This window comes from Nothobranchius furzeri, chromosome 2 (assembly GCF_043380555.1).
Source record: "Nothobranchius furzeri strain GRZ-AD chromosome 2, NfurGRZ-RIMD1, whole genome shotgun sequence".
NCBI classification, from domain to species: domain Eukaryota; kingdom Metazoa; phylum Chordata; class Actinopteri; order Cyprinodontiformes; family Nothobranchiidae; genus Nothobranchius; species Nothobranchius furzeri.
In genome coordinates this window covers 8,698,332-8,722,401 of record NC_091742.1, presented here as the reverse complement: position 1 = coordinate 8,722,401, position 24,070 = coordinate 8,698,332, and the positions used below count along the sequence as shown (strand labels likewise).

Below are 24,070 nucleotides of genomic sequence, written 5' to 3'. Positions count from 1 at the left end.
CTAGCAGCCTTCTTGGACTTCATGGTTTGATTTTTTTATGAATGCCATGTTTTAAAATCTTTTTTTTTTGTTTGTTTGTTTAAAACATTTTATTATTCAGGTTCCAGAAGTTCTGCCCTCTTAGCGCTCCAACATGAAGTTAAACGGCTCTGATTGGTGCAGCTTTACCATTTTCATACAGTTAAAAACGTCTCCCATGAGCTGACTCTTGCCCAGTTGGATTGTAAGGGGTTGCCGTGCTTTTCTCGTCCACAGGTCCATCATGACAGACTTGTACTACCTCAGCCAGGCAGATGGAGTAGGTGAATGGAGACTGAAGGAAGCTAAAGACCTGTCGGATCTGGTCCAGAACAGAATCACCTTCCTACAGGTATCTACAGACTCACCTACCGCATGCCAGCGTCTCACCCACACAGACCCAGTCGGAGTTCCTCACACGGACACGCACACATGCATTCTTGGTCTTTCACCCCTCCTTGTCTCATTTGCACCATTTTGTCTGTCAGCGTCAGTCCCACCAAGCAGCAGGTAAAAGGATGAAAAGCAGCCAGTTTCAGCGGTTGTCTCTGACGAGCAGGATTCTTGTTATTTGTCAGTGGTTTAGTGTCAGACACACACAAATACACACGTGGAGAGAGGCAAAATGATGGACCTGCAGATGCACTTATGCAGGAGTGCAAAAAAATGTCTAAGCAGTTACGAAAGACAAACATTCACGTGCTTTGCGAGGCACGGACAGATTCACGTCTTCGCAGACGTTCTAACCTGCTACTCGGGACACATCCGCTCCACCTCACCACCACCCACACACCTCCTTGGCTCTGATTCTGCTGGCTTCTGGAGTGGGGTGGTGCGGCGGTGCAGCAGGTCCTGCAGCATTAATGAGCTGGTGTGTTTGATGAAGAGGACCCAGTCAGTCTGGCAGGGCGGAGACAGCACCACTAACAGCTGCTGTCACCACTGCTGAGGGATCACACCGCTTTACCAGCTGCCATCACTAATTCATCACACACGCACACACAGACGGATTCTCACACACACACCTATGCTAGCAACTGCTGTGCAATAACATTCAAGTTCCGCCACAAGATCGATGAACATGCCCGTATGGTAAGAGGTAGAGTGTGTGCGTGCGTGCGTGTGTGTGTGTTACAAATGCTTCTCTATGAACACACACAGACTCCTCCCTGCTCCACCTGCAGCAGCTTCTGCCTCCTCCTCAGTCGGTCCACTGCGCTACCATGGCGCCTTCAGATGAAAGTTTTGTTTTATGCACCCGCTGCCTTTGAATCTATAATCATTTATACTTTGCAACACAATATTTGTAGCTGATTAGTAGGTTTCTCAACAACCACAGAAGCAATCCATCACACGATGAAGTCTGTCTGGCTTGAGAAGGTTTTCTTCCTGTAGGAAAGAAATAATGTTGAGATTAAGATGTTTAGTATGTTTGGTGTTTCAGCACCAAAGGAGTTGAGACATGACAGACTCATGCTGTACAAAGTCAGGATTTGATAGTTTTATTTTATTAACAAAGCATTTCTACTTAAGTTTTAATATCAACTAATTGAAGTATTTTACATAAGAATGTGCTTCTGGGTTTGTGATGGTTATACCAGTAGAAAGGGATCTGCTAGGGTTGGGTGGTTATCAGGTAATGTTGTATTCCAGGTATTTAACAATAGTAAAAGTATCGCTTTATCATTAAAATGGTGCTGTGGAGTTTATTGCTGCAGGTTTTAATGTTGAAAATGCTAAAATTGAAACTATAAACCAGAGAAAACAGGTAAGTAACATTTTTCTTGAGTGAAAAATGAAACCATGGTGTCTGGCTCATAAATTGTGCCATGTTGGTATTTTGGAGCCAGAGGGATGTGTGGCAAAATTTTCTGTGATTTTTTTTTTTCTCTTTCTTGTGTTAATCTTTGTGTCTGAAAAATTTCCCATTTAGTCACACGAAAGGGGGCAGGGCTTGAGCTGGAACAAGAGACTACATCTTTTTCCAGTTTCAACGTCCAAGTTTCATTTGAATGACCTTTTTTTCATAATTTTCTGGTTGAGACCATGCAGTCATGTTTGTGTGGGACTTCCTCTAGCACCGTTCTTCTCAACCGCTATAAAAACAGCACCTCCATTATGACATCACAGCCCAACCAGTGAAACAGTAGATTCACGCATTTACCTGTTTCAAAACCACTCTGCGTTTACTAAAGAGCTGCAGTCTTCAAAGTTTAAACAAATCTAAGCATTTAGGCATAATTTGTTAAATCTGTTTCATGATTACTTCTTATTACCATTATCACTTTGGTCCGTCATGCGATAGCAGTTAAATAATGGTTGTCTGTTGCGTCGTTAATCTAACAAATGAAAATGAAATCTTTAAGAAGCACTTAAACATCATTTAATGACGAGAAACAACGACAGAGGAAATTGCAAAACGTTAAAGGAATTAATATGAGAACAATTTGTAAGTGTATTAAAGAGAAGCAATGCAGTTTTGGCTTGATTTAGCACCCCCTAGAGTCCGTTTTAACTCACTTTTGCAAAAGTGAAACTTATCTCCTCACTGTGCATTCGTCTTTTTAACACCTTAATCTAACAGCTAAAACGTCTCCCTGCCTTCATTAGTTCCTACAGGAGTGATTCATCACTAAATTAAACAAACCAGCTGTGTTCCTGATTTAAAACATGCAGGAAATGTGCTCAAACAGCATGTCAGCTCCACCTTACTAAGTCCAACAGGGACCGGACCGGCTACTCTTAAGTTGTAAGTGCAGTATTCCGACCAGAGGGGTGGCTGAGTGGCTTTCCATTAACCATGTAAAGGGTTGTTTTAGCACATACTGGCTCACGAAAATGACTTAAAAATATGAAAAAGTTGCATAGTATGCCTTTAAAAAATGGAAGCAGCCTGTCAAGTCAAGCTTGGGTTTTTTTTCAGAGTGGGAACCATCTTCAGCAGAAGGGGTTCCACAGGCACAATAAAGGTGATGTACCACTCTCTGAGAGGTAACTTTACCAGAGAGCATGGTGTTCTGAGTTCTTTTGTCTGCTGATTCCTAGTCAGATGATGGAATCCGTTTTATCTGTGGTCTCTAATAACTCTCTGATCTACTTTCTACACCAAAAGTTCCTGTTCATTATTCTTTTTGTTTCTTTATTCCAAACAACTTTCTGTGGTGTTGTATGTCGCCTTTCCAGCTGCCAAACCTGTAATAATCCATGAATGAAATCTTTCAAACGGTTTATGTCTGGGCTTATGCCCTCAAGTGTATTGATGAGAAACAACGCCCATATGTTGTAGATTAAAACTTAAATGTTTTGAAGGTTAAATCTCCCAATTCCAAGACGATAGATCTTTTTGTCCGTCAAACTGTGTTAAAATCTCATAAATCATCTTGAAATATTAACGGCTGAAAAGAAACTAAAGAATGAATATCTCAACAGGTACTATTAACTCTAATAACTCAGCATTTAGTTTTTTTTTTCATATATACTTCCTGGAAACTACTAGTTAGAAATAAAAAGATAAATCCCAATTTAAAATTGCAACGAGTTTCATCATCTATGCTACATACTTGGGTTCAGTAGGATGCTAGGAATCCCCATTCACTGGAGACCGGAGTTTGAGTCCCATTCAGGGCTTATTTTCCTTGCTGATCTCAGCTAGCGGCAAGCGTTCCATTATTTTGTCCATCTTAAATTTTTTTCTTTTGCAGTCGGAGGATGAGTTCACTGCAGATGTGTTAACTATTGAAATATTTACTCCATATCTGTGTTGCTTAGCTCAAAAGAGTCACACTTCTGTGTTTCTTTCAAAACTCACATTTAGACACGTTTTTCAACATTTATTAAAATGTGTTACATATTCTGATATTTCCTATTCATTTATAGTGTTTCTCAAGATAGTATAACATGTAGATAAGTACCAATAAAATCATATGAACTATGTTTTTAACCATATTAAAAGTGGCCCCCACACTGTCTACTTCAAAAACAATCCAGGCCTTAAGGTAATTTTACTGATGATGAAACGCATCAACATGCATGTACCTATATAAATTAGCAATTTTCCCCATCCATCCATCCATCCATTGTCTGAACCCGCTTTGTCCACATAGGGTAGTGGGGGCTGGTGCCTAACTCCAGCGGTCAATGGGCAATCAGGCGGGGTACACCCTGGACAGCGAGCCAGTCCATCGCAGGGCAACACAGAGACACACAGGACAAACAATCATGCACACACACACTCACACCTAAAGACAATTTAGACAGACCAGTTACCCTAACAGTCATGTTTTTGGACTGTGGGAGAAAAACGGAGTACCCAGAGAGAACCCACGCATGCACAGGGAGAACATGCAAACTCCATGCAGAAAGATCCCAGGCCGGGAAGCGAACCCAGGACCTTCTTGCTGCAAGGCAACAGGTCTAACCGCTGCGCCACTGTGCAGCTGCAATTTTCCCCATTAAAAAGCAAAACAAGCTAACTGGAAATTCTATGACTACAAACAATTGAACCAGTGTTGCTTTAAAGTAACACGGAGCAGTTTCCTGCTACCCTACTGGTTGAAACTGGAATTACAACTGTCATATACAATCATGTTGTATAATTAAGATTATTTTTGTTTCAGACATATAAGGTTGGTTTGTGAGTTCTTATTTACCTTGACATGTTTTGACCGATGACTGCGATCTTCATCAGGAGTGTCACAGATGTTTTTGTGATGTGTCTTTATCAGCTGTTCTTCTCGACAGCAAGAATAGTGGACCGTGAACCAAGACGAGGAGGGCCTATCAGCTGTCTTGCACCTGGGATTCCCTTCTCCAAAAACCAGCCAAGGGGGTGGGCTTGACCGATCCAGCAAATCTGACAGATCTGCTGGATCAGTCATGCCCACCAGAAGAACAGCTGACGGACGTATCACACTAACATCTGTGACACTCCTGATGAAGACCGCAGTCGTCAGTTGAAACATGTCAAAAATAAGAACTCACAACACGACCTTACATGTCTGAAACAAAAACAATTGGTAACGCTTCCTTTTACAGTCCTCTAATTAATAAAAATGAAGAAACACCGCTCATCTGGTTTGAGGTGCTGGATAAAAGATTGAATGAAGAGGAAAAAAATCCGCACACTTCAATCTGCAATAATATATTTATTCTTCTCAAGCATTCAGTCAAAAGACCTTCATCAGGAATTGTCACATTGAATTGAAACAAATTGACAATTCCTGATGAAGGTCTTTTGACTGAAAGCTTGAGAAGAATAAATATTATATTATCGCAGATTGAAGTGTGCGGACAGTTCCCTGATTACCAATTATTTACATGGTAATTACATAGTAACTTAAAGTGTATTATTGGGTAATTGAAGTGTAAAATTGTAATGAAGTGTAATTATTGTGTAAAGCACTATTTACTGAGAATGATTAATAACAATAAAAACTAGAATTTTACCTGAGCTACATGTTAATAACTGTTTAAGAATTCAGAACAGTAATACACTTTCACTTGCTATGTAATTACCATGTAAGTACTTAGTAATTAGGGCACTGTAAAAGGAAGCATTACCAAAGAATTGTATTAATTATCTAAGAAGAAGATATAATGAACGTTGTCAAGTAACACTGTTGTAGCTAGCGCTAACAAAAAGCTAACAATATCATGAGCCAACTAATGCGAAAAGAAAATACAAAGTAAAAAGATCCACACTGTTGGATAAAACCTATTATTACTTACAAGTCCAGTAGCAACAAAGCCAGGTCACCATCAGTCTTTGATTTTGTAGCCTCCGTTAGCTCCCTCAAATTAGGGTACGCTGTGCCGATGTACACTCTGGTTGTAGCTCTTTGCTTCTTCTTTTTTGTGCTTTTAATAGACGATCAGCAAACTGAAAATGCTAACTGCTAGCATTAGCGCTAACAGCTGTAAAGTAGATAGAATGCCCCCTATAGAGCACCTTCCTGCTCCACAAAACTATTAAGTGCGTTTTTTGGTCAGCAGAGGGCTGCAGAGTTGTGTCAAGTATGAAACTGGTAGTTTGTAACCCAGCAATCACTGAGATCAATGTTAAAGCTTAAAGTTTATAAAGCTATATCTTGTTGCTTTAAAAGGAAAAATGATTATAATAAAAACCGTTTTAAGAAAATCCTTAAACCCTCAACGTACCATTGAATGTTTTTATGATAATACTGGAGTTTTCTGAATTTGTGGGACACCAGAATAGTTGTGAATTAATTAACAGTCCCTCCCAGTAAAATATGTTCACACCTTCAGCTGTGAAACCTGTCACCACGCACTGCAGGTGTTTTCCTAAAAGGGCATCCATGAGGAAAATGCAAACACCTGTAATGGGATGAATAATATACGGTGCACATCCGAGCCGTTCCCAGCGTCTTCTGCCAGCTCGGTTTAGCGGCACAGAAAAGCCTTTTAAATGCACTCGAGTCTCTCTTTAAGCATCTTGAAATGAGGGAATGCGAGCAGCACGCTGGATAATTACCTGAGGTTATTATGCTGTCAAAATCACTTGTTCTGAGCCGTGCTTCCTAAATCAACAATATCACTGTGGTCAATCACTCCGCCTCTGACCCAGTGTTTCACACTCTAAAGGAATGCTATTTAAAGAGGTACTTAACCTACAGTAAGCGCCCAGCAGTACCGAGAGACTGCCGGAGCGCATGTCTGGCATCATTATCCTTGAACCCGTTCCTCTGAGCCGCTCCAGCGTCGCCATTAGCAACCTAGAATCCAGTGGTGTCCTTCTCTGCACATGATTCATGCCATGAAAGGATCTCATGCAGATACATCAACAGATACATAGAAAACAAGGCCCTTTGTGTGCAGACGTCACTGTAGATTATCAGTGTGTTGGCTCACACCTGTGAGGTTACCCGCTTGTAACTAAGAGGGAATACCTGTGTGGATTGTTCTGTCAGCTCAGCGGCTGTTGATCTCTGTTCGTGTTATTGCACAGCAGTTGGGTTAATCAGTTTTGTGCACCCGAAGGTTGTTCTCTTTCCTTTTTTTTGCTAATTTGCCCCTACCTCTCTTGGGCCCTGACATCTTTTTATGTGTATTTTATTTTATTTTATTTCATTTTTATTCTTATTGCTATTCCTCGCCTCCTCTTTCTTCTTTTACTCGCCGTCTTCTCCCGGTGGTGCGTGATAGGCAGCGTTAGCCTGTGGGTGCTGGGCAGCCTGATTACTGTGAACTATCCACAGCTGCAGCAGCCTAATGAGGAAAACACTCCCATCAGTGGGTAATTGCTGTTTAGGAAGCTGGTTGGCACCAGCGTTTCAGTCGCTCAAACCGGCTACAGATCACAACCCGCTCGGCAACTCATCGTTAACACAGCGTGCATCAATCTGGTTGGCGACAGCTTATTGTTTCCTCGCTAGCTCCCCATATCCAGGACTCTTCCCCCAGACGGTATGGCATTGAAGCTAATTTTTGAGTTGAGGAATTGAAAGTGTGTTGGAAGAGGAAACATGACCAGAGAAAGATGGGAAGAAAAGAGAGTGGGTGAATGGCGAAATACATAGCAGATGGGTTTAAGGGAAATATGTATTAAAAAGTAGAGAATCCAAAAGGAGATTAGGACAGAAAAGATATTAAATACTCAAGCTGCTGCTCTTTCTTTTTTATTGTTAAAATGACAGTATGTACTTTTTCTGGCAATTAGGGGGCAGTACATACCTAAATCAATGCAAGCAAACAGCATTGTTGTGTTAGAGTAAGACCTTTCCAATGGATGGCCATTAGGGTTAAAATTCCTGGGTGCTGAACCTCCAGCAAATCGACGAGCACATCAGACTCTCTTTCATCACTAATGAATGGCAAAAGTTTGGTATCAGTTTGTTACAAATTAGTAAATGCATTTTGTCTTCATGGGCTCCCGTAGAAGGAAACATCACGTCGCCCAGAGACTTAGACCTGCGCTCGTGGATCTTAAACCTGATTTTTATGGTTATACATTATTAAGCCGTCAATATTTTTCAACAACTGGACATCGTTTAATTCATTTTCAACAACATTCTGATGGATGTTTCCAGAGATTGATGGTAAAACCTAGACAATATCTGTGTTTCCATTACCGGAACTTCATGTTAAACTCACTCGGATCTCCCGACATGCGCGTGTCTCCACTCGGACCGTTTTCAGGAACCTTCTGAGTACCTTACTCAGAGGTAGTTACTTGAAGTGGCCGAGTGGGAGGCCCGGTGCAGATGGTGGGCAGGAACGCCGCCTATTGGTTGTTACTCAGTCAGAAATGACACTGTACGTCGACGTAGGAAATAGGGAATGCATACGGGACGGGTATTTTTGAAAGCACGAGCTGTTTGTGCATTCTGTGCCAATCGGTGATGTCACTCACAACGCAGCGGTCGCGATGTGCTGGCGTCTTAGCACATTCCCTACAGGGCCCAACTGTAAATGGAGACATGACAGCTAAGGGGACCAGGCCTTCAGATCTTTTTTTGTTTTAATTTTTTTTTATTTATTGAGAACCTCATTAGCTCCCACCTAGTTGTGGAGCTATTCTTCCTGAGGTCTCTTCCATTTTCATTACTAATATTTTACAAACACCCCTTTCCCCACACACACAACAACAACAAACCTAGTCACTTTCCCCCTCACCGCATTTACCCTGAAGTTCCGGTAAAGGAAATGCACCTATTGTCATTTTAAGAAATCCCAGAAAAAGACCAAACCAGAGAATGAGTCAGTTTCCATAAGGGGCTTTTAGCCCGTTTTTCCAAAGTAGCACTCTAGTTTCCATTAAACACCACCCAAATAAGAAACAACTGGGTGTTTTAAGTCCTTTATCTTAAAGGATGCTAATACACAATAGTAAATATGTATTTGGGCCTATTATTAAAGAAACAGCAGTGTGACTCATTACTTTCATCTGAATGGTGTTTGATCAAATGGCGTTGCTCTTTTTGACTACACAGAAAGAACTTGGTAAATAAAATAGAAAAAGTTTTTATCTTTCCAACAGGAAAAGGGACTGACAGAGTGGGATAGATGGGTAAGGATAAACCGATTGAAGAGATGAGATTGAATAAGCATTTGACGGGAAAGAAACATGGGGGGGGAGGGGGGAGACATAACCAAGCAACAATAAATCAGAGTTCAATATGAGACTGGCAATGCAAACAAATAAAGGCGTCTTGTTATTACAAGTCAGAGAGCAGCTCTCTGTGAGACGCGGGGTAAAAAAGTTGAGCAATAAAAGACGCTGACGCATCCTTTCCCTCTCCTTCCAGAACCCCCCGGACTGCAGTAAGGCGAGGAAGCTGGTGTGTAACATCAATAAGGGCTGCGGTTATGGCTGCCAGCTCCACCACGTCGTCTACTGCTTCATGATCGCCTACGGCACCCAGCGCACGCTCATCCTGGAGTCCCACAACTGGCGCTACGCCCCCGGAGGCTGGGAGACTGTCTTCCTGCCCATCAGTAACACGTGCAGCGATCGGTCTGGGGCTTCCACCGGACACTGGTCAGGTTGGTAAAGGATCCAGATCAACACCATCACTATGACCTCCACCTGTTTTTATCCTTGAAGCTGCACACAAAACCACAAGTTACTTTCTTATCACATAACCTTGACCGCGAAGTGGTCAAGTGGGGTGGTTTTGTGGCATCAGCTGGCATATGCCAGACGATGCCCGCACTGCCCGCTCACCACAGCCATGGAATACACCTCATCAACACACACTAACACTATATTGGAGCAGGCGGAGCGAGACTAGGGGTCTTAGCACACCTCTGTTGTTGCTTGGCTTCCTGGGGCTGGAGGCTAGGAGGGAGATCTGGCCATCTGGTTGGGGTCTGGGGTGGTGGGTTGCTGTGCTCAGCGTTGGGCGGGGGAGCCTGCTCATCACCCCAGCAGAAAGGGTCGAACTCTGGGAACCGGTAATGGTTGTACCCAGTGTGCAGCAGTACCGGGACCAGAGTGAATAGGGTGTGTATGGGGAGCATGAGTGGGTGTCCGGCGTGCATTTTTGTAAGTCTTTGGTTGTATGTGCATGTGTGAGCATGAGGAAGGGAGTGTATGACTGTTTGTGTATGACTGTATATGTCAGGCGGGGCCTTTGACTCCTCCCTTCTCCTGGGACTTCTTTTGATGATATAGATCTTCGTCTCCCCTCCCCCTGCCACACCTGGTGTGGGGTGTGGTGCCTTGGTCTGCCTGGGTCGTGGTTCCCGGTTCAGGGGGTTTAAGATTTTTGGCGTCTGCCTTATCAATCCTGGTGGCTGTCTGGTGGGGTCTGGGTCCCTGGGCTCTGCTGGGTCCCCGGCGGGGGTGGTCGCCCCTGGGTCCCGGGTTGCTGGGTCCCGGGCTCGGCCGGCTAGGGGGTGGGAGGCTGCGGGCGGGCCTGTGGGCTTGCCGCTGATATCTCCCGGGACTCTGCCGGCTGCTGGTTGTGGCCCCCCGGGGCGATCCTCTGCGCCTCTCTAGGAGGGCAGGGGCCTTTCTGGTTGCAGTCTTCTTGGGGTTCCTGTGTTCTGGGGCAGCACCTGGATCTCTGGGACTTGGAGCTCCCTTCCCTCTGTTTTCTTCACAGCCAGACAGGACACGGGAAAAAAAAACCTTGACCGCGAAAGGCTGCTCCGTTTTGCTTCTACAGTATAAACAAAGTCGATGCAGCTTCCATTAGAGCCTTTTCGCTGCCAGCAGCAGGATAAACTTACTGTTCATGGATTTCTTTGCCAAAATAATCTCATGAGTTCATTCCTATAAACAAACCACTCCGGTCTAGTTGCAAATGGACAGCCGCAGTTTCCTGTGGGTTTTTTGTACATTTTAGTTCTGATTTAGCAGAAATTCAGCAAAAATCAGTATTAATTTAAGAATCCATCACATTTCTCTCTGTTACCGACTTTTAGTTTTACATTAAAGTAAAACAAACAATTTTCCTTTCCAAAAATCCATTTTACCTAAATTATTAATGTTATACTGAATAAATAAATACTTCTTTCCAGATTTCACTTGTATTTTGTCTATGAACTTTCAATAGAAAAAAATTAAACAACCCTTAAATAATGTATCTCCCATACTTAGCCCTGAACATACTGTTTTCAAGACATTTTAGTAGGATATGCCTGAAAGAAATCTAAACATCAGTGTGGATTCTGGGAATCTGATATTTTCCGATTGAACTTTGCGGTTCATATTTGTGCTTCCCACTGGCCTAAAGCGGTACACCTATTTTAGCTCATGCTTATGTTATCTGCAAAAGGGCTGTTGTTGGTGCCCAGTGGAGCTTAACGGTTTTACAAACAATGGCAGTTTTTTTATTTTCAAAAGATCTCTTAAAGGTCCAGTACATGCACTCCCTTGTGTTTTACGTTCTCCTATAATAATAACAGAGAGAATAATTGAGACTTATGAACTGGGCTGTTAGCATTAAACTGAAGAAAAAAGAAGAAGAAAATATCATTTCCAGTGGCGGCTGGTGAAAAATATTTTTGGTGGGGCTGTGCTATTTTTTTATTTTTAAACAAACTTGTGCTTTCTGAGCTTTGTGCACAACTTCACTATTTCCTGAATTAAGCACAGCTCTTTTATTTCCTGTCTTACATCATTGGACAAACTGATTAATCCAGGTGTGTCTGACTATTGGCACGCTGCCTTGCAGACCAAGGTTGAAAAATACTGCATTAAATTGCACATAAAATAACATGACCATAAATGATAAATAGGCAATGCAAGAGGCAAGTAACAAAAACATTTTGTTTAATTTCAACATTTGAGTGAACACCCAAAATTATGAGCAGGTCACTGTTACAGTAAAACGCTACTTAGACAAAATGCTAGAAATTTACACTGTTAAATATTTCTGGAGTGTTGTGCCAAGGTCAACTTTATACAAAGATCAAGTGGATGCATTTGTGTGTGTGTGTGTGATACCTCATTTGTACAGAAATTTTGCCCTTCTGTCCTTCTGAGTGGCAAAGCTCTCGATTAGCTTTTTATTGAAGTCAGGAATGTTTGTGACAAGCTTTTTTTTCCCATGGAGAGCATGGCAAGAGCATTCAGCCCATCCTGTGTCATGGTGTTCCTCAAGGAAAGTCTTAATCCTCTTTAAAGTAGAAAAGCACCTTTCTGTTTCGGCTGTGGTCATGGGTGTGGTGACAAGAACCTTCTTTTGCATGGCTCAGGATGGTGTGAAAAACCTGTCATATGATAAATAAAAAACAACAGATAAGTACATAGGAAACACTTTCATAGGAAATAATGTCATCAGTATCCTCTTACAAATGTCATATTTCCCAGTTTTTGGGACAATAAAACATTTCTGATTCTCAATCAGATGTTTTTACATTTGAGGTAAAAACATCTAATTGAGAATCAGAAATGTTTAATTGTTCCAAAAGCTGGGAAATTTGTTTGCTGCAGCAGAAGTGTAACAAGTAAAATGGAATCAGATTGATGTATGTACAAATTTACATGAAATACACATTTACGTGATAAGTATGTGTGTTGAAATTAGTTTTTACAGTTATTGCACATTAAACATGTTATTAAACAAATGTCCCAGTTTGTGGGACAACCAAGGATTTCTGATTCTGATAGTCTTGTTCACAGAAATGTAATGTACAGCTTACCTCTGCACCCAGCTGCTGTTGTTCCCTGCATGGCAACGTTAGCTCTGCTGCCTAGCATGGCTAGCTTCACCGTGTTGTTGTCCATGTGTGCCCGGGATGACTCGTGTTTCTTCACCTTCTCAGAAAAATGTTTCATGTCTGTAACTCCTGACTCATCCATGCCTTATCTGTCCCAGCCGTTTTGAATAACAAACACGGAAAGCAAAATAACGCATTAGCGTGATTGCATCCAGCTAGCCAAGCCTTCCTGGTGTACCAATTTCGGGAGAAGCCTAGTGTGTACAGTTTACCTCTCTCCTTCTCCTGCTGGCTTATCTTTATGTCGGGCTGATCTGGTCCAAGCTCTTTGACATTAAGTTTTTCCACCATAGTTCTCCTCTCGAACGGATACTGGATTAGAGACCGAACTGAATTCAGTGGCTGCTGAGATCCGGTATCCATGCTGGTTGTAGTCACTGGCGGCGTCCATGTTACATCTGCGTCACGACCAAAAACGACTCTGCCGAGTTCTACCGAACACCAACGAAACCTTTGGCGGTAGCTCCATCGCCGATCATGCTTCTGAAACGTTCTGAAACAACGTCGACGCTGATTGGATACATTCCCATTCCTACCCTTTGATATTCTTGTCAGCAATTGGACAGCTGGTCTCATCCTGTTTGGGCGATTGAAAAACAGCACACAGCCTCCACCGCTCGGCAGAGACCAATATAGATATATATATATATGATTTATTTTTGTTACAAAACACACAATTAACTTAGAATATGTGATTATTGTTAATTTTATTTAATTTTTTTAAATAAAAATTAAAAATACTGAAAAACTGGGAGGGTGGCGCCCTATCGCCCTCTACTGGCCAGCCGCCACTGATCATTTCTATAGCGGATTTTTCAAGATAAAAATCACGAGGCGCTTCACAAAAACAAAAAATGTAAAAATATAAAAAGGAATTTAGAAAAGGGTTAAAATATATATTTAAAATGAGCAAAAAGTAGACAATTGTGATTAAAAAATGTTAAGAAAGAGAGATAGTGAATGTGTAGCTCATTTCATGCATGGTAAAATGGCCAATCAATACACATTCATAGACTAAAGAAAATAGGCTAAACAAGGAAAAATCTATGTAAATTCAAATCACATCCATATGTACCGGTATATGCCAATACATCCATTCATACATGCATATATATGTAATGCACACACATACAAACATTACAGCCATCAGAAGATGGGTACACTGTGGTCATAAAGGGCTGGACATGGTCAGCAACAATAATCAGGTAGGCTGTAGCGTTGCAACGATGGTCATTTAGTATTAAGGGGCCCAAAGCGTGCAATGTAAATGACCCCCATACCATTACACCACCACCACCAACCTGAATCATTGATACAAGGCAGGATGGATCCATGCTTTCATGTTGCTGATGCCAAATTCTGACCCTACCATCCGAATGTTGCAGCAGAAATAAGACTGAAACGAGACTCATCAGACCAGGCAACATTTTCTAATCTTCTATTGTCCAGTTTTGGTGAACCTGTGTGAATTGTAGCCTCAGTTTCCTGTTCTTAGCTGACAGGAGTGGCACCCAGTGTGGTCTTCTGCTGCTGTAGCCCATCTGCCTCAAGGTTCGACGTGTTGTTTGTTCAGAGATGCTCTTCTGCATACCTTGGTTGTAACGAGTGGTTATTTGAGTTACTGTTGCCTTTCTATCTGGCCATTCTCCTCTGACCTCTGGAATCAACAAGGCATTTTTGCCCACAGACCTGCCGCTCAATGGATGATTTTCTTATTTCTGACAATTCTCTGTAAACCATAGAGATGGTTGTGCGTGACAATCCCAGAAGATCAGCAGTTTCTGAAATACTCAGACCAGCCTGTCTGGCACCAACAACCATGCCACGTTCAAAGTCACTTAAATCACCTTTCTTCCTCATTATGAAGCTCGATTTGAAGTGGAGCAGATCGTCTTGACCATCTCTACATACCTAGGTGCATAGAGTTGCCACCATGTGATTGGCTGATTAGTAATTTGCGTTAACGAGCAGTTGGACAGGTGTACCCAATAAGTGGCCAGTGAGTACTTACACACACACACACACACACACACACACACACACACACACACACACACACACACACACACACATATATACATACTTATATATAAATTTATATATCTATATATATGTATAATATAAATATTATATATATAGATATAGATATTTATAGATATATATATATGTATTGATATGTATATATATATATGTATATATATATATATATATATATATATATATATATATATATATAATATTTCTATTATATATATATATATATATATATATTGATATATAGATATGTATTGATATGTGTGTGTATATAGATAGATAGATAGATAGATAGATAGATAGATATGTATTGATATGTGTATATATATATAGATATAGATATAAATATCTATAGATAGTGCTGGATGTAAAAATTCTTAATTGGTTTATTAGCAGCCTGTGAGTCTCTTAGACCAAGAAATAAACGTTTGGAAACAAATACGCTGGTGGGTTACCTTTATTGTACTCTGAACTTGGGATGTCCAATCAGTCTACCATTATTTTTGGCTAATATTGGCATTCAAATGTAATGTTGGACATTATCGTTACGAATTTTGCACTTTTTAATGACAAATTTTACATACCATGCACATATTATACATCAAACCCTAAAGCTTCTTCTCCAAAATGTCAGAAAAGGACTAACCCCAGGTAAAGTTTTTGAGATATTTTGGTCTATTTGGTACAATTAGCCTAACGTAAATGGAAGTAGTTGTCATATTTTGTACAGATAATATTTAAAGTTCAAGAATGCAGTACTATCGAAGAAATGCGGTTTGTTACCGAAAATGATCCCACTTATCCTACCGTATTGGTTTATATCAGTATTGGAAATTAAGAGTTGGGCTATATCAGTATAGGATATTGGTTTTAATTTAAATAAAAGATATTGAACGTCCCTAGTTCAGACCGTTATTCTTATTTTAGTCTAGTTTATTCTTTCAGCATCAGTTTACTGTAAATTCCATCTCAGTCCATTGTAATAAAACTTCAAATGTAGTTTTTTTCAGATCCAGAATCAAATTCAAGCTCAATCCAGGTTCAATCCAATTCTGTAGATTATAAAAGACCAGTTTGGATTACATTAAATCTTATTTGCAGTCAGTCTAAAACATCAACTTTGTTTCATCCTTTTAACAACACCACCATGAACAATTCAGCTCACAGCTTTAGTCATTCATTCATCTTCTGTAATGTCTCCTCTTGTAGTGGCTTCTTGTCTCCAGCAGTCACCGTGGACCCTCGGCATGTCCATCAAAGAGCCAATAAGGAGTTCACTGTTTCATTAGTAACAGCAGGCCAGCAGAGCCCTAGTGCAATAAAACAAGCCTGGCCCTTTGTTCTAATTACATCATGTTCCCTGATGGGACGAAGCTCCAACAGCAGAATGTGCTGTTCACCTGATTCCAGTCTTCTCCCTCTTCCAGGTGTCTTTAGCTACTGTCAGACCACTTATTTGTTCTCATGAACATTAACATCAGCGAATGTGATTAAGTCGTTCTCAGTTCTGTTTATAATTTCTCAGATTAAAACATCCCTTTGATGGTCGACTGCTCCTGTGGTGGTTAACAAATTTATTCTCTTTGTTGTTCCTGACTTCATAATAATAAAGTCCAAAATTTTTTAAGAGGTTTTCATCACTTTTTGTTTCTAGCCAGGCAAATCTCAAGATGCATCTCTTCAGATTTTCCTGAATACATCATGTTGTTTCACTTAAAAGGACCCCCACAAAGACGGAGATAAAACAAGTCAAATTTGATGTTTATTTTTAAAACTGGAGAGCCCGCTGAGTTGGTGAAAAACTCTAAATCTGGGTTTTGTTTTGGATCAGCGTGTTTGATCCTAGACTCCCAAAGCTCTATAGTGACAGTGTTGTATATTGTGCCTCTAAATAAAACTGGATGCTCACTCATCTGATTGTCACGGTTTCGCTTGAAAACACCTAGGTCTAATTTCGACTTTACTTTTGATCGTAAAGGTTCACGTCCTTCTGCCACCCACAAACGTGCACCATCGGTTTATTTTTATACAGTTTCCTCCAGTAATTAAAACTTTTTGTGTTTTTTTTTTTTTTTGTATCCCTTCTTGGTTTGTTACATTCAACTCCTTTTAGGGCTCTGATGCAATCAGTAAGTTTATGCGCAAACTTTAAAAAGGATCCTAAATGGTTGCAGGGAAATGTGATGACAGAGAAAAGAGTCTCTGTTGCTCAGTCTGTAGATGAACTTGTGTGCTGGGAGGTTGTTTCCTGCTGAGTACAAAGCAGAGAGAAATCTTTACTGCAACATATGATGGATGGCTGCTGCAGTTAGGAAACACGGTTCAAAAGCTGGAAATTCTCCCTGAAACGAGTTCATTTTCCAACATTTTGTCCAGTTCGAGGCCATTGTGTCACGGTGGAAATAAACCCTCTGAAAGGAGAACTGAAGCAACTTCTTTGCAAACCTGAGCCTTTATTAATTTGTTGCTGGTGAGTTCTAATATTTTATCTGCTGTAGCCAGGGCTTAATTAGCTGGTGCCTATCTGCAGCGGTCAATGGGCAATCTGGCAGGGTACACCCTGGACAGAGAGCCAGTCCATCGCAGGGCAACACGGAGACACACAAGACAAATAATCATGCACACACACCTAAGGACAATTTAGACAGACCAATTAACCTAACAGTCATGTTTTTGGATCGTGGGAGGAAGTCGGAGTACCCGGAGAGAACCCATGCATGCACAGGGAGAACATGCAAACTCCATACAGAAAGATCCCAGGCTGGGAAGCAAACCCAAGACCTTCTTGCTGCAAGGCAACAGCTCTAACCACTGCGCCATTCAGGGAACGTTTGATTTACAAATTAAGTACTGTAGCCATACGAGTGTGTTCCATGTCATTGTCTTTGTATGTAAGACACAACTAAAGGGGCTGATGTGAAGTTATTTCAAACCCAAAATAGTGCTAGCAATCAACATAATGCATTTTATTGACTGCAACGCTTATGTAATTATAAACCAAGTACTACTACTTGCTTTTTTTATATTTCAGTTAGACAATCAAAATTGTAAAGTATTCATTTATGTGATTTTATTTATTTATTTATTGCCCTTATACTTAAAGCACCAATTTTTACTGTGAAATAATTACAAAACAGTCTCAGTCATGTTGGAAGGAAGGTAACATTGAAACTTCTTCGCATTGATTTTCTTCGCAGACGACTGGGTGGTTGTCAGCTTTTGTCCTTTAAAAAAACAAAACAAAAGGGGGACGTCATAACTATTTACAAGCTGCAAGTTTGTGGGGTTGCGCCGAGCTAACGCTGCAGAGTTGTTCAAGTTATGGAAGCCAGTAAACAAGAGCAACCTAGAAGTTATTTCTTGTGCCCCTAAGATGCTAAGAGGGTGTTTCACTTGAACATTGTGTAAAGAAGGCTAGAAGCTAATGTTGAGCTAACTATACTAACAGTAATTTAGAAGCAAACTCGAACTACTATTTCACTTACCACCAATTCAACACTACAGTGAAAAGTAATTGTGAAGTGAATGAGTCAGCGGTGGACGTTTTACTTCCTTTAATGAGTCATTCAGAACTATAACGGCAAGACGACAAGCACTTGTTCCTCTCTAAGCCACTAAGTTTTTCAGAAACTCACGTCTGTCTTCTGCTGCTTCCATTTGAAAGAGTTTGTTGAAAATGAGGATACAACTATCTCACTTCTTTGCTGTCTTTGGGTTAATACATTGGTTCCCCTGTAGTTCTGGTTGATCACACACCAACATTGTTTGGGTGTTATTCTGCTAAAACCGTTGTGCTCAGAGTTAAGTGTGTTAGGGTGCTAGAAGCTTGTAGCAGACCTCCACTCCTCAGCTCTCTGTAGCATGTCCCGTACTGTCTCTGCCATCCCACGACTGTCTCCTCCCATCACACACACACACACAGACTGCTGAAGATGCAAAAGCCAATATACACCTCTCTTTTATTGTAAACATCATTTTAAGCGTGAAACACAGAGGAAGCTAAACTGAAGGTGTTAAAAGGGCTCTTAGGGATAGAGATCAGCCTATCCTGCATCCCATTGTTGGATCCTTAGCCTGGCCTGCCAGACTCCTCCTCTGTTTAATTCTGCACAGAGAAAGAGTCTGGGAACTCTCCTATTCAAACAACCCCACCCCGTGAGAATTCTAACCGAGCCAATCAGCGCTGAGTATCGTACGTCACACCACAACACTGAGTTTGTTGAACATGACGACTGAAGCGGTGTTCGCTGCGGCTCTTTCCTCTGTTCTAAATGGCTTGGACACAACAAATAGAAACGTTAAAAGCCTTTCTTCTAAAGAAAGATGTTTGCACTGTTGCCAGACTCCATTTTTACTACAGCTAAAAAAACTACAGCGTCGCGGACGTCACACACATCGACACTCAGTTTCTCATAACCAACAAAGACCGCGGCAGAGTTTGCTGCGGTTCTTTCCTCTGTTCTAAATGACTCAAATGTCTTTAAAACTTAGGGTTACGTTATGTAAACCCCAGTTCTTTGATAACAGAGTGAGGTGTTTCACTATGGGAATCGCCCTGTGGTGACCAACTACGGAAGCTCCAATGACATCACTTCTGTCCCTGACAGACTGGTTGCGCCGTGCCCAGGCTCCGCCCACCCAGTATATACACGGCCAACCAACTCCTCCTACTCATTCGGACGATTTCTTACCGTCAATGCAAGAAGGGAACTCTAGGTGAAACACCTCACTCTGCTATCAAAGAACCGGGGTTTACATAACGTCACCCTTCGTTCTTTTTCTAACTTCGTTCAGTGTTTCACTATGGGAGATATAGCCCACTCCCGGATTGCATGTCCATCCCGAAGCGAGCTGCAGCAAAAATTCAGCTTACCACTAAGCAGATGCTGTGCATCCTGCTTCCAGCACTGAATGCACCAGCGAATGTTGAGACACATCCAGCCTGTAAAACTGCACAAAGGTTAGCGGCGTGGCCCAGCTACCTGCTGCACAGATATCCTGGACTGACACCCCACAAAACAGGGCCCAAGATGTGGCCATGCTCCTTGTACAATGAGCCCTCACCCCCAGAGGAGGTTCAGCACCCTTGCACTTATATGAAAGGCTGATTGCTTCTACAATCCAGTGTGCCAGTCTCTGGCGAGACACAGGCTTGCCTTTATGGGCCGTGCCCCAAGAAACAAACAACTGGTCTGATTTTCTGAGACCAGCAGTCCTGTCCATATAAGCCCGTAAAGCCCGAACAGGGCAGAGATAATTAAGCTTCTGCTCTTCTGCTGAGGAAAAAGGAGGTGGGTGAAAAGCCAGCAGCTCCACAGGGGAGCAGCTATAAGACGACTCCATTACTTTAGGCACAAAAGCTGGATTGGGCTGCAGACACACCTTAGTATAGCCAGGGGCCCACCGTAAACAACAGGGACTGACTGACCATGCCTGAAGGTCACTCACTCTCTTTGCTGTAGTTAAAGCTAGGAGCAGTGCAGTCTTTAAAGAGAGAAATTTCAATGCAGCCCCATCTACCGGTTCAAAAGGCTGATGACAGAGGGCCTCCAGAACAAGAGAGAGGTCCCACAGTGGTGCCAGTGGCCTAAAGACTGGTAGCTTACGGCGAGCACCCTTCATGAAGCGACTCACTAACGGGTGTTGCCCTACTGGTTTGACACCAAACCCCACATGGCATGCAGAAATTGCAGCCAGATAAACTTTAATAGTGGAGAAAGCTTTACCCTTGTCCATGAGACTCTGCAAAAAACAGAGTACATCCCCCACCGAACACTGAAATGGGATAACATGTTTTTCTTCACACCACCCCTCAAAAACCCTCCATTTACAGCTGTAAAGAGAGCGAGTTGAGGGGGCCCTAGCATTTTGAATGGTGTCAATAACACTTGGGTACAGGCCTGCCACGCTCTGATTCCACCTCTCACGGGCCAGGCCCACAGAGACAAGCGGTCTGTGTGAGGGTAATAAATCTCTCCCCTGGCTTGGGATAGGAGATCCCTGCGGACAGGCAGCGGTCACGGTTGGTCCCAAAGCATCTGGATTATTTCTGCCACCCACGGCTTGGATGGCCACAATGGAGCCACCAATATCAAAGACAGGCCCTGTTCTCTTACTCCTATTAGAATGGAGGAAATCAGACTGAGAGGAGGAAACGCATACGGCAGCACTCTCGGCCACTGGTGAGCCAATGCGTCGACTCCCAGAGCCGCGTCCACGTCTGTCAGGGAGAAGAAGAGTGGGCAGTGGGCGCTTTCCCATGAGGCGAAGAGATCTACGGTAGGCTGACCGAATCTCTGCCATATTTGGTGCACCACCTGGGGGTGGAGTTTCCATTCTCTGTACAGAAGATTTCCTCTGGACAGAAGGTCTGCCCCTCTGTTCAAGCTGCCCGCCACATGTGTTGCGCGGACTGAGAGGAGTCTGGAGCTGCACCACACAATTATTTCCTTGGCTAGTGAGTGCAGCTGTAGGGAGCATGTCCCGCCCCGACGGTTGATATAAGCTACCCCTGTGGTGTTGCCCGTCTTCACTTAGACATGACGGTCTCTTAAGTGGGGCAGGAAGTGCTTTAAAGCTAGAAACACTGCTAGGAGTTCCAGCACATTTATGTGAACCCGTTTCAAACTGCGTGACCAAACGCTGTTCACTGCTCTCCCCATCAAGGTGGCCCCCAACCTGTAAGGGATGCGTCCATCGTCATGGTAACTCTGGACACATCCGTCCCCAGTGGAACCCCAGCTGTGAGAATGTTTCGGTCTCTCCAAGGCTGGAGAGCCGACATGCGCGCCGGAGTTATTTTCACTCTGCGGTGGAGATGATGGTGGGAGCACAGTCTTAACGACCTCACCCACCGCTGAACATCTCTCATCATAAGAAGCCCCAGTCGCACCACAGAAATCATCGACGCCATGAGGCCGAGAAGGCGCCGGCAAAGTCTGTACGACGCACGGATTCCTAACTGAAAACGTGCGACACACTGTGTGAAGGACGTAATCCTCTCTTCTGACAGCGAAACGCGATAAGAGAGAGTCCATCTGAAGACCCAGATATTCTGTGCATTGTCTGGGGAATAAACTGCTCTTTGTCCAGTTTATTTTGAACCTCAGGTCGGTCAGATGATTCAACACCACCAGCGCGTCGCTGGCTGCTTGCCCCCGGGAGGGAGCGTAAATCAGGTGTAATGTGAAGATCATCAGGCATCGACCCTTCGATGCCTGATGATACTCCAGTCCATGGGGATCTTCGCCATCAGAGGGTTGTCTTCACCTGACTCCACCTGGTTTCCAGTCGCATGGGGCTTCGGTCGTGGTTCGAGAGGTATCGAGGTCTTCACTGGACTTCGCCTGCCCACATCACCTGCAGCTCCGTGTGGACACACGGGCTACCTTATCCTTTTGAATATGCCTTTGCATTATTGCTGATGAAATTAACTGCGATTGAAATAGCTCTGCTTTCAAGATCTCCTAAGTGGATTACTTTACAATGTTTTGCAACAGTTTTGCCTTAATCGTCTGATCAGGATTTGATCCTTTCTTCACGGGACGTGGGGAGACACTTCCTCGCTCCTGCCTTCATCTGGAACCAGTCTTCCTTCATGAGTAAATCACGTTGTTGAGGTCACGACGTCAGGTGGTTTTCGCTTGACCACCATGTCGTCATGAAAGGGGGGATTGTAACGTGAGGAAGTATGGGTTTTCTGTGCCAAAGGTCGTATTTGCCCGGCTGGGTCAAAGCTGGGTCACGCAGCACCTTCACCCACGGATTAAGACCTTTGCTGCCAGCAAGTCTGAAGAATTCCACAACAACCGAATACCTGGTCTCCAGAAGAAGGACTTCAACCCACAGTCTAGTCATAATAAAACAAAGTCTTAAACTTTCTTCATTATAAATGTTAAATAATCATTTGATCACTTTGCTCATTATAAATGTATTTTAATCAAATGAATGATTATTATGCTTTGGGTAATCATAATGAACTATAATGAATCAGTACTTAATTAAATTTGTATTTTAATCAAATGAATGATTATTATGCTTTGGGTAATCATCATGAACTATAATGAATCAGTACTTAATTAAATAATGTTTTGAAGATGTTTAGCAATGCACTTCCTCACACAGGTCCGTATCCACAGTAACTCAAAACACATTTGCTCTGACGCACAACAAGTTTGCTTTGGGAAGAGAAGTGGTTTTAGTAAGTTAGTCAGAACGAGAGTGAGAACGAAAGAGAGCGGAAGTGTGGAACGAACACCACGGGGAAAGGAGCCCTGCCGGCTTCCCATTCTCCCACCACGCTATTTCTGTCAAGCCAGCCAGAATAGCAGAAATGCAACCGCTAACGCAGACTCGTCCCAGAGTCTTTTGATTTCTGAGTTAATTTAAAGTTGAGAAAGCGCATCTGCCGAACGCTTCAGCAATGTGTACCGAGGTCAACTCTGGACCGGATCGTCGCACACCTTTGTCTCCTCTGCCAGCCAAGGTGTGACCTGGATAAACATCCTCCGAGGTCCGGATCTAAATGGGGGTCCTAAGTACGGTGAGGCAGAACACAATACATAGCGTTCTGATGCTGTTTTTCCTAATAAGAACTAAAGTTTAATTGCAAAACATCATTTTTCACTCAGACACCTTTTCTCTCCCTGAAGCAATCTCAGACACCTGCATGCACGCATTCATAATTCCATCATCCTCAAATCTTAGCACATCCAACACAAGGTCTATTTGTGCAAGCTTAAAATATCAACTGTTAAAGATTGTCCAACAAGGTTGCCAATGTTGATTGTTTTTCCTATGATTGTCATTACAAATCGTTAGTTTAAATTGAAGAATTAAAACTCTTAAAATTTAAACTTGCCTTTTCATTGAACTGAAACACAGACAAACGGATATGATCGTCAGTTTATCGATGAAAACAACCTTTGAGTCTTCTTATCTCTATAACATTTGGTTATTAATTTGTAAAAATTAATATTCCAGATTATTATGTAGAATGGTTTATCTTTCATAAAAGAGCCAACAACCATTATGCTACACAGGTAACCGTCTATGCAAGAGAAAATTCTGATCCCACGAGTCCTCAGTGAGGACAATGCCGCCTCCACACACTTGGTGAACACCCTCGGTGCTAATGACAGCCCGAACGGGATGGTTTGAAACTCGTAGGCTGTGCTCCGATAGGCAAACCTGAGAAATTTCCAATGTGGAGGATAAATTGAGATGTGAAAATAGGCATCCTCGAGATCGATCGTGACAAACTAATCTCCTGGGCGGACGGAACGGCAGAGTGTTTTGTGAGTCAACATTCTGAAAGTGTACTTGCGTAAGT

At 42.5% G+C, this 24,070-nt stretch overlaps 1 protein-coding gene across 4 annotated transcripts in view; it reads left to right on the top strand.

Moving 5' to 3' along the window:
* Positions 1 to 24,070, top strand: part of fut8b (fucosyltransferase 8b (alpha (1,6) fucosyltransferase)) — a 138,520-nt gene that overhangs the window by 89,992 nt on the left and 24,458 nt on the right. For all 4 annotated transcript variants that reach the window (XM_015947504.3, XM_054748057.2, XM_070543723.1 and 1 more), the window contains 2 exons: positions 256 to 370; positions 9,282 to 9,519. In XM_015947504.3, coding sequence (XP_015802990.1) covers positions 256 to 370; positions 9,282 to 9,519 — 353 coding nt within the window. The remainder of the gene's footprint in view (positions 1 to 255; positions 371 to 9,281; positions 9,520 to 24,070) is intronic.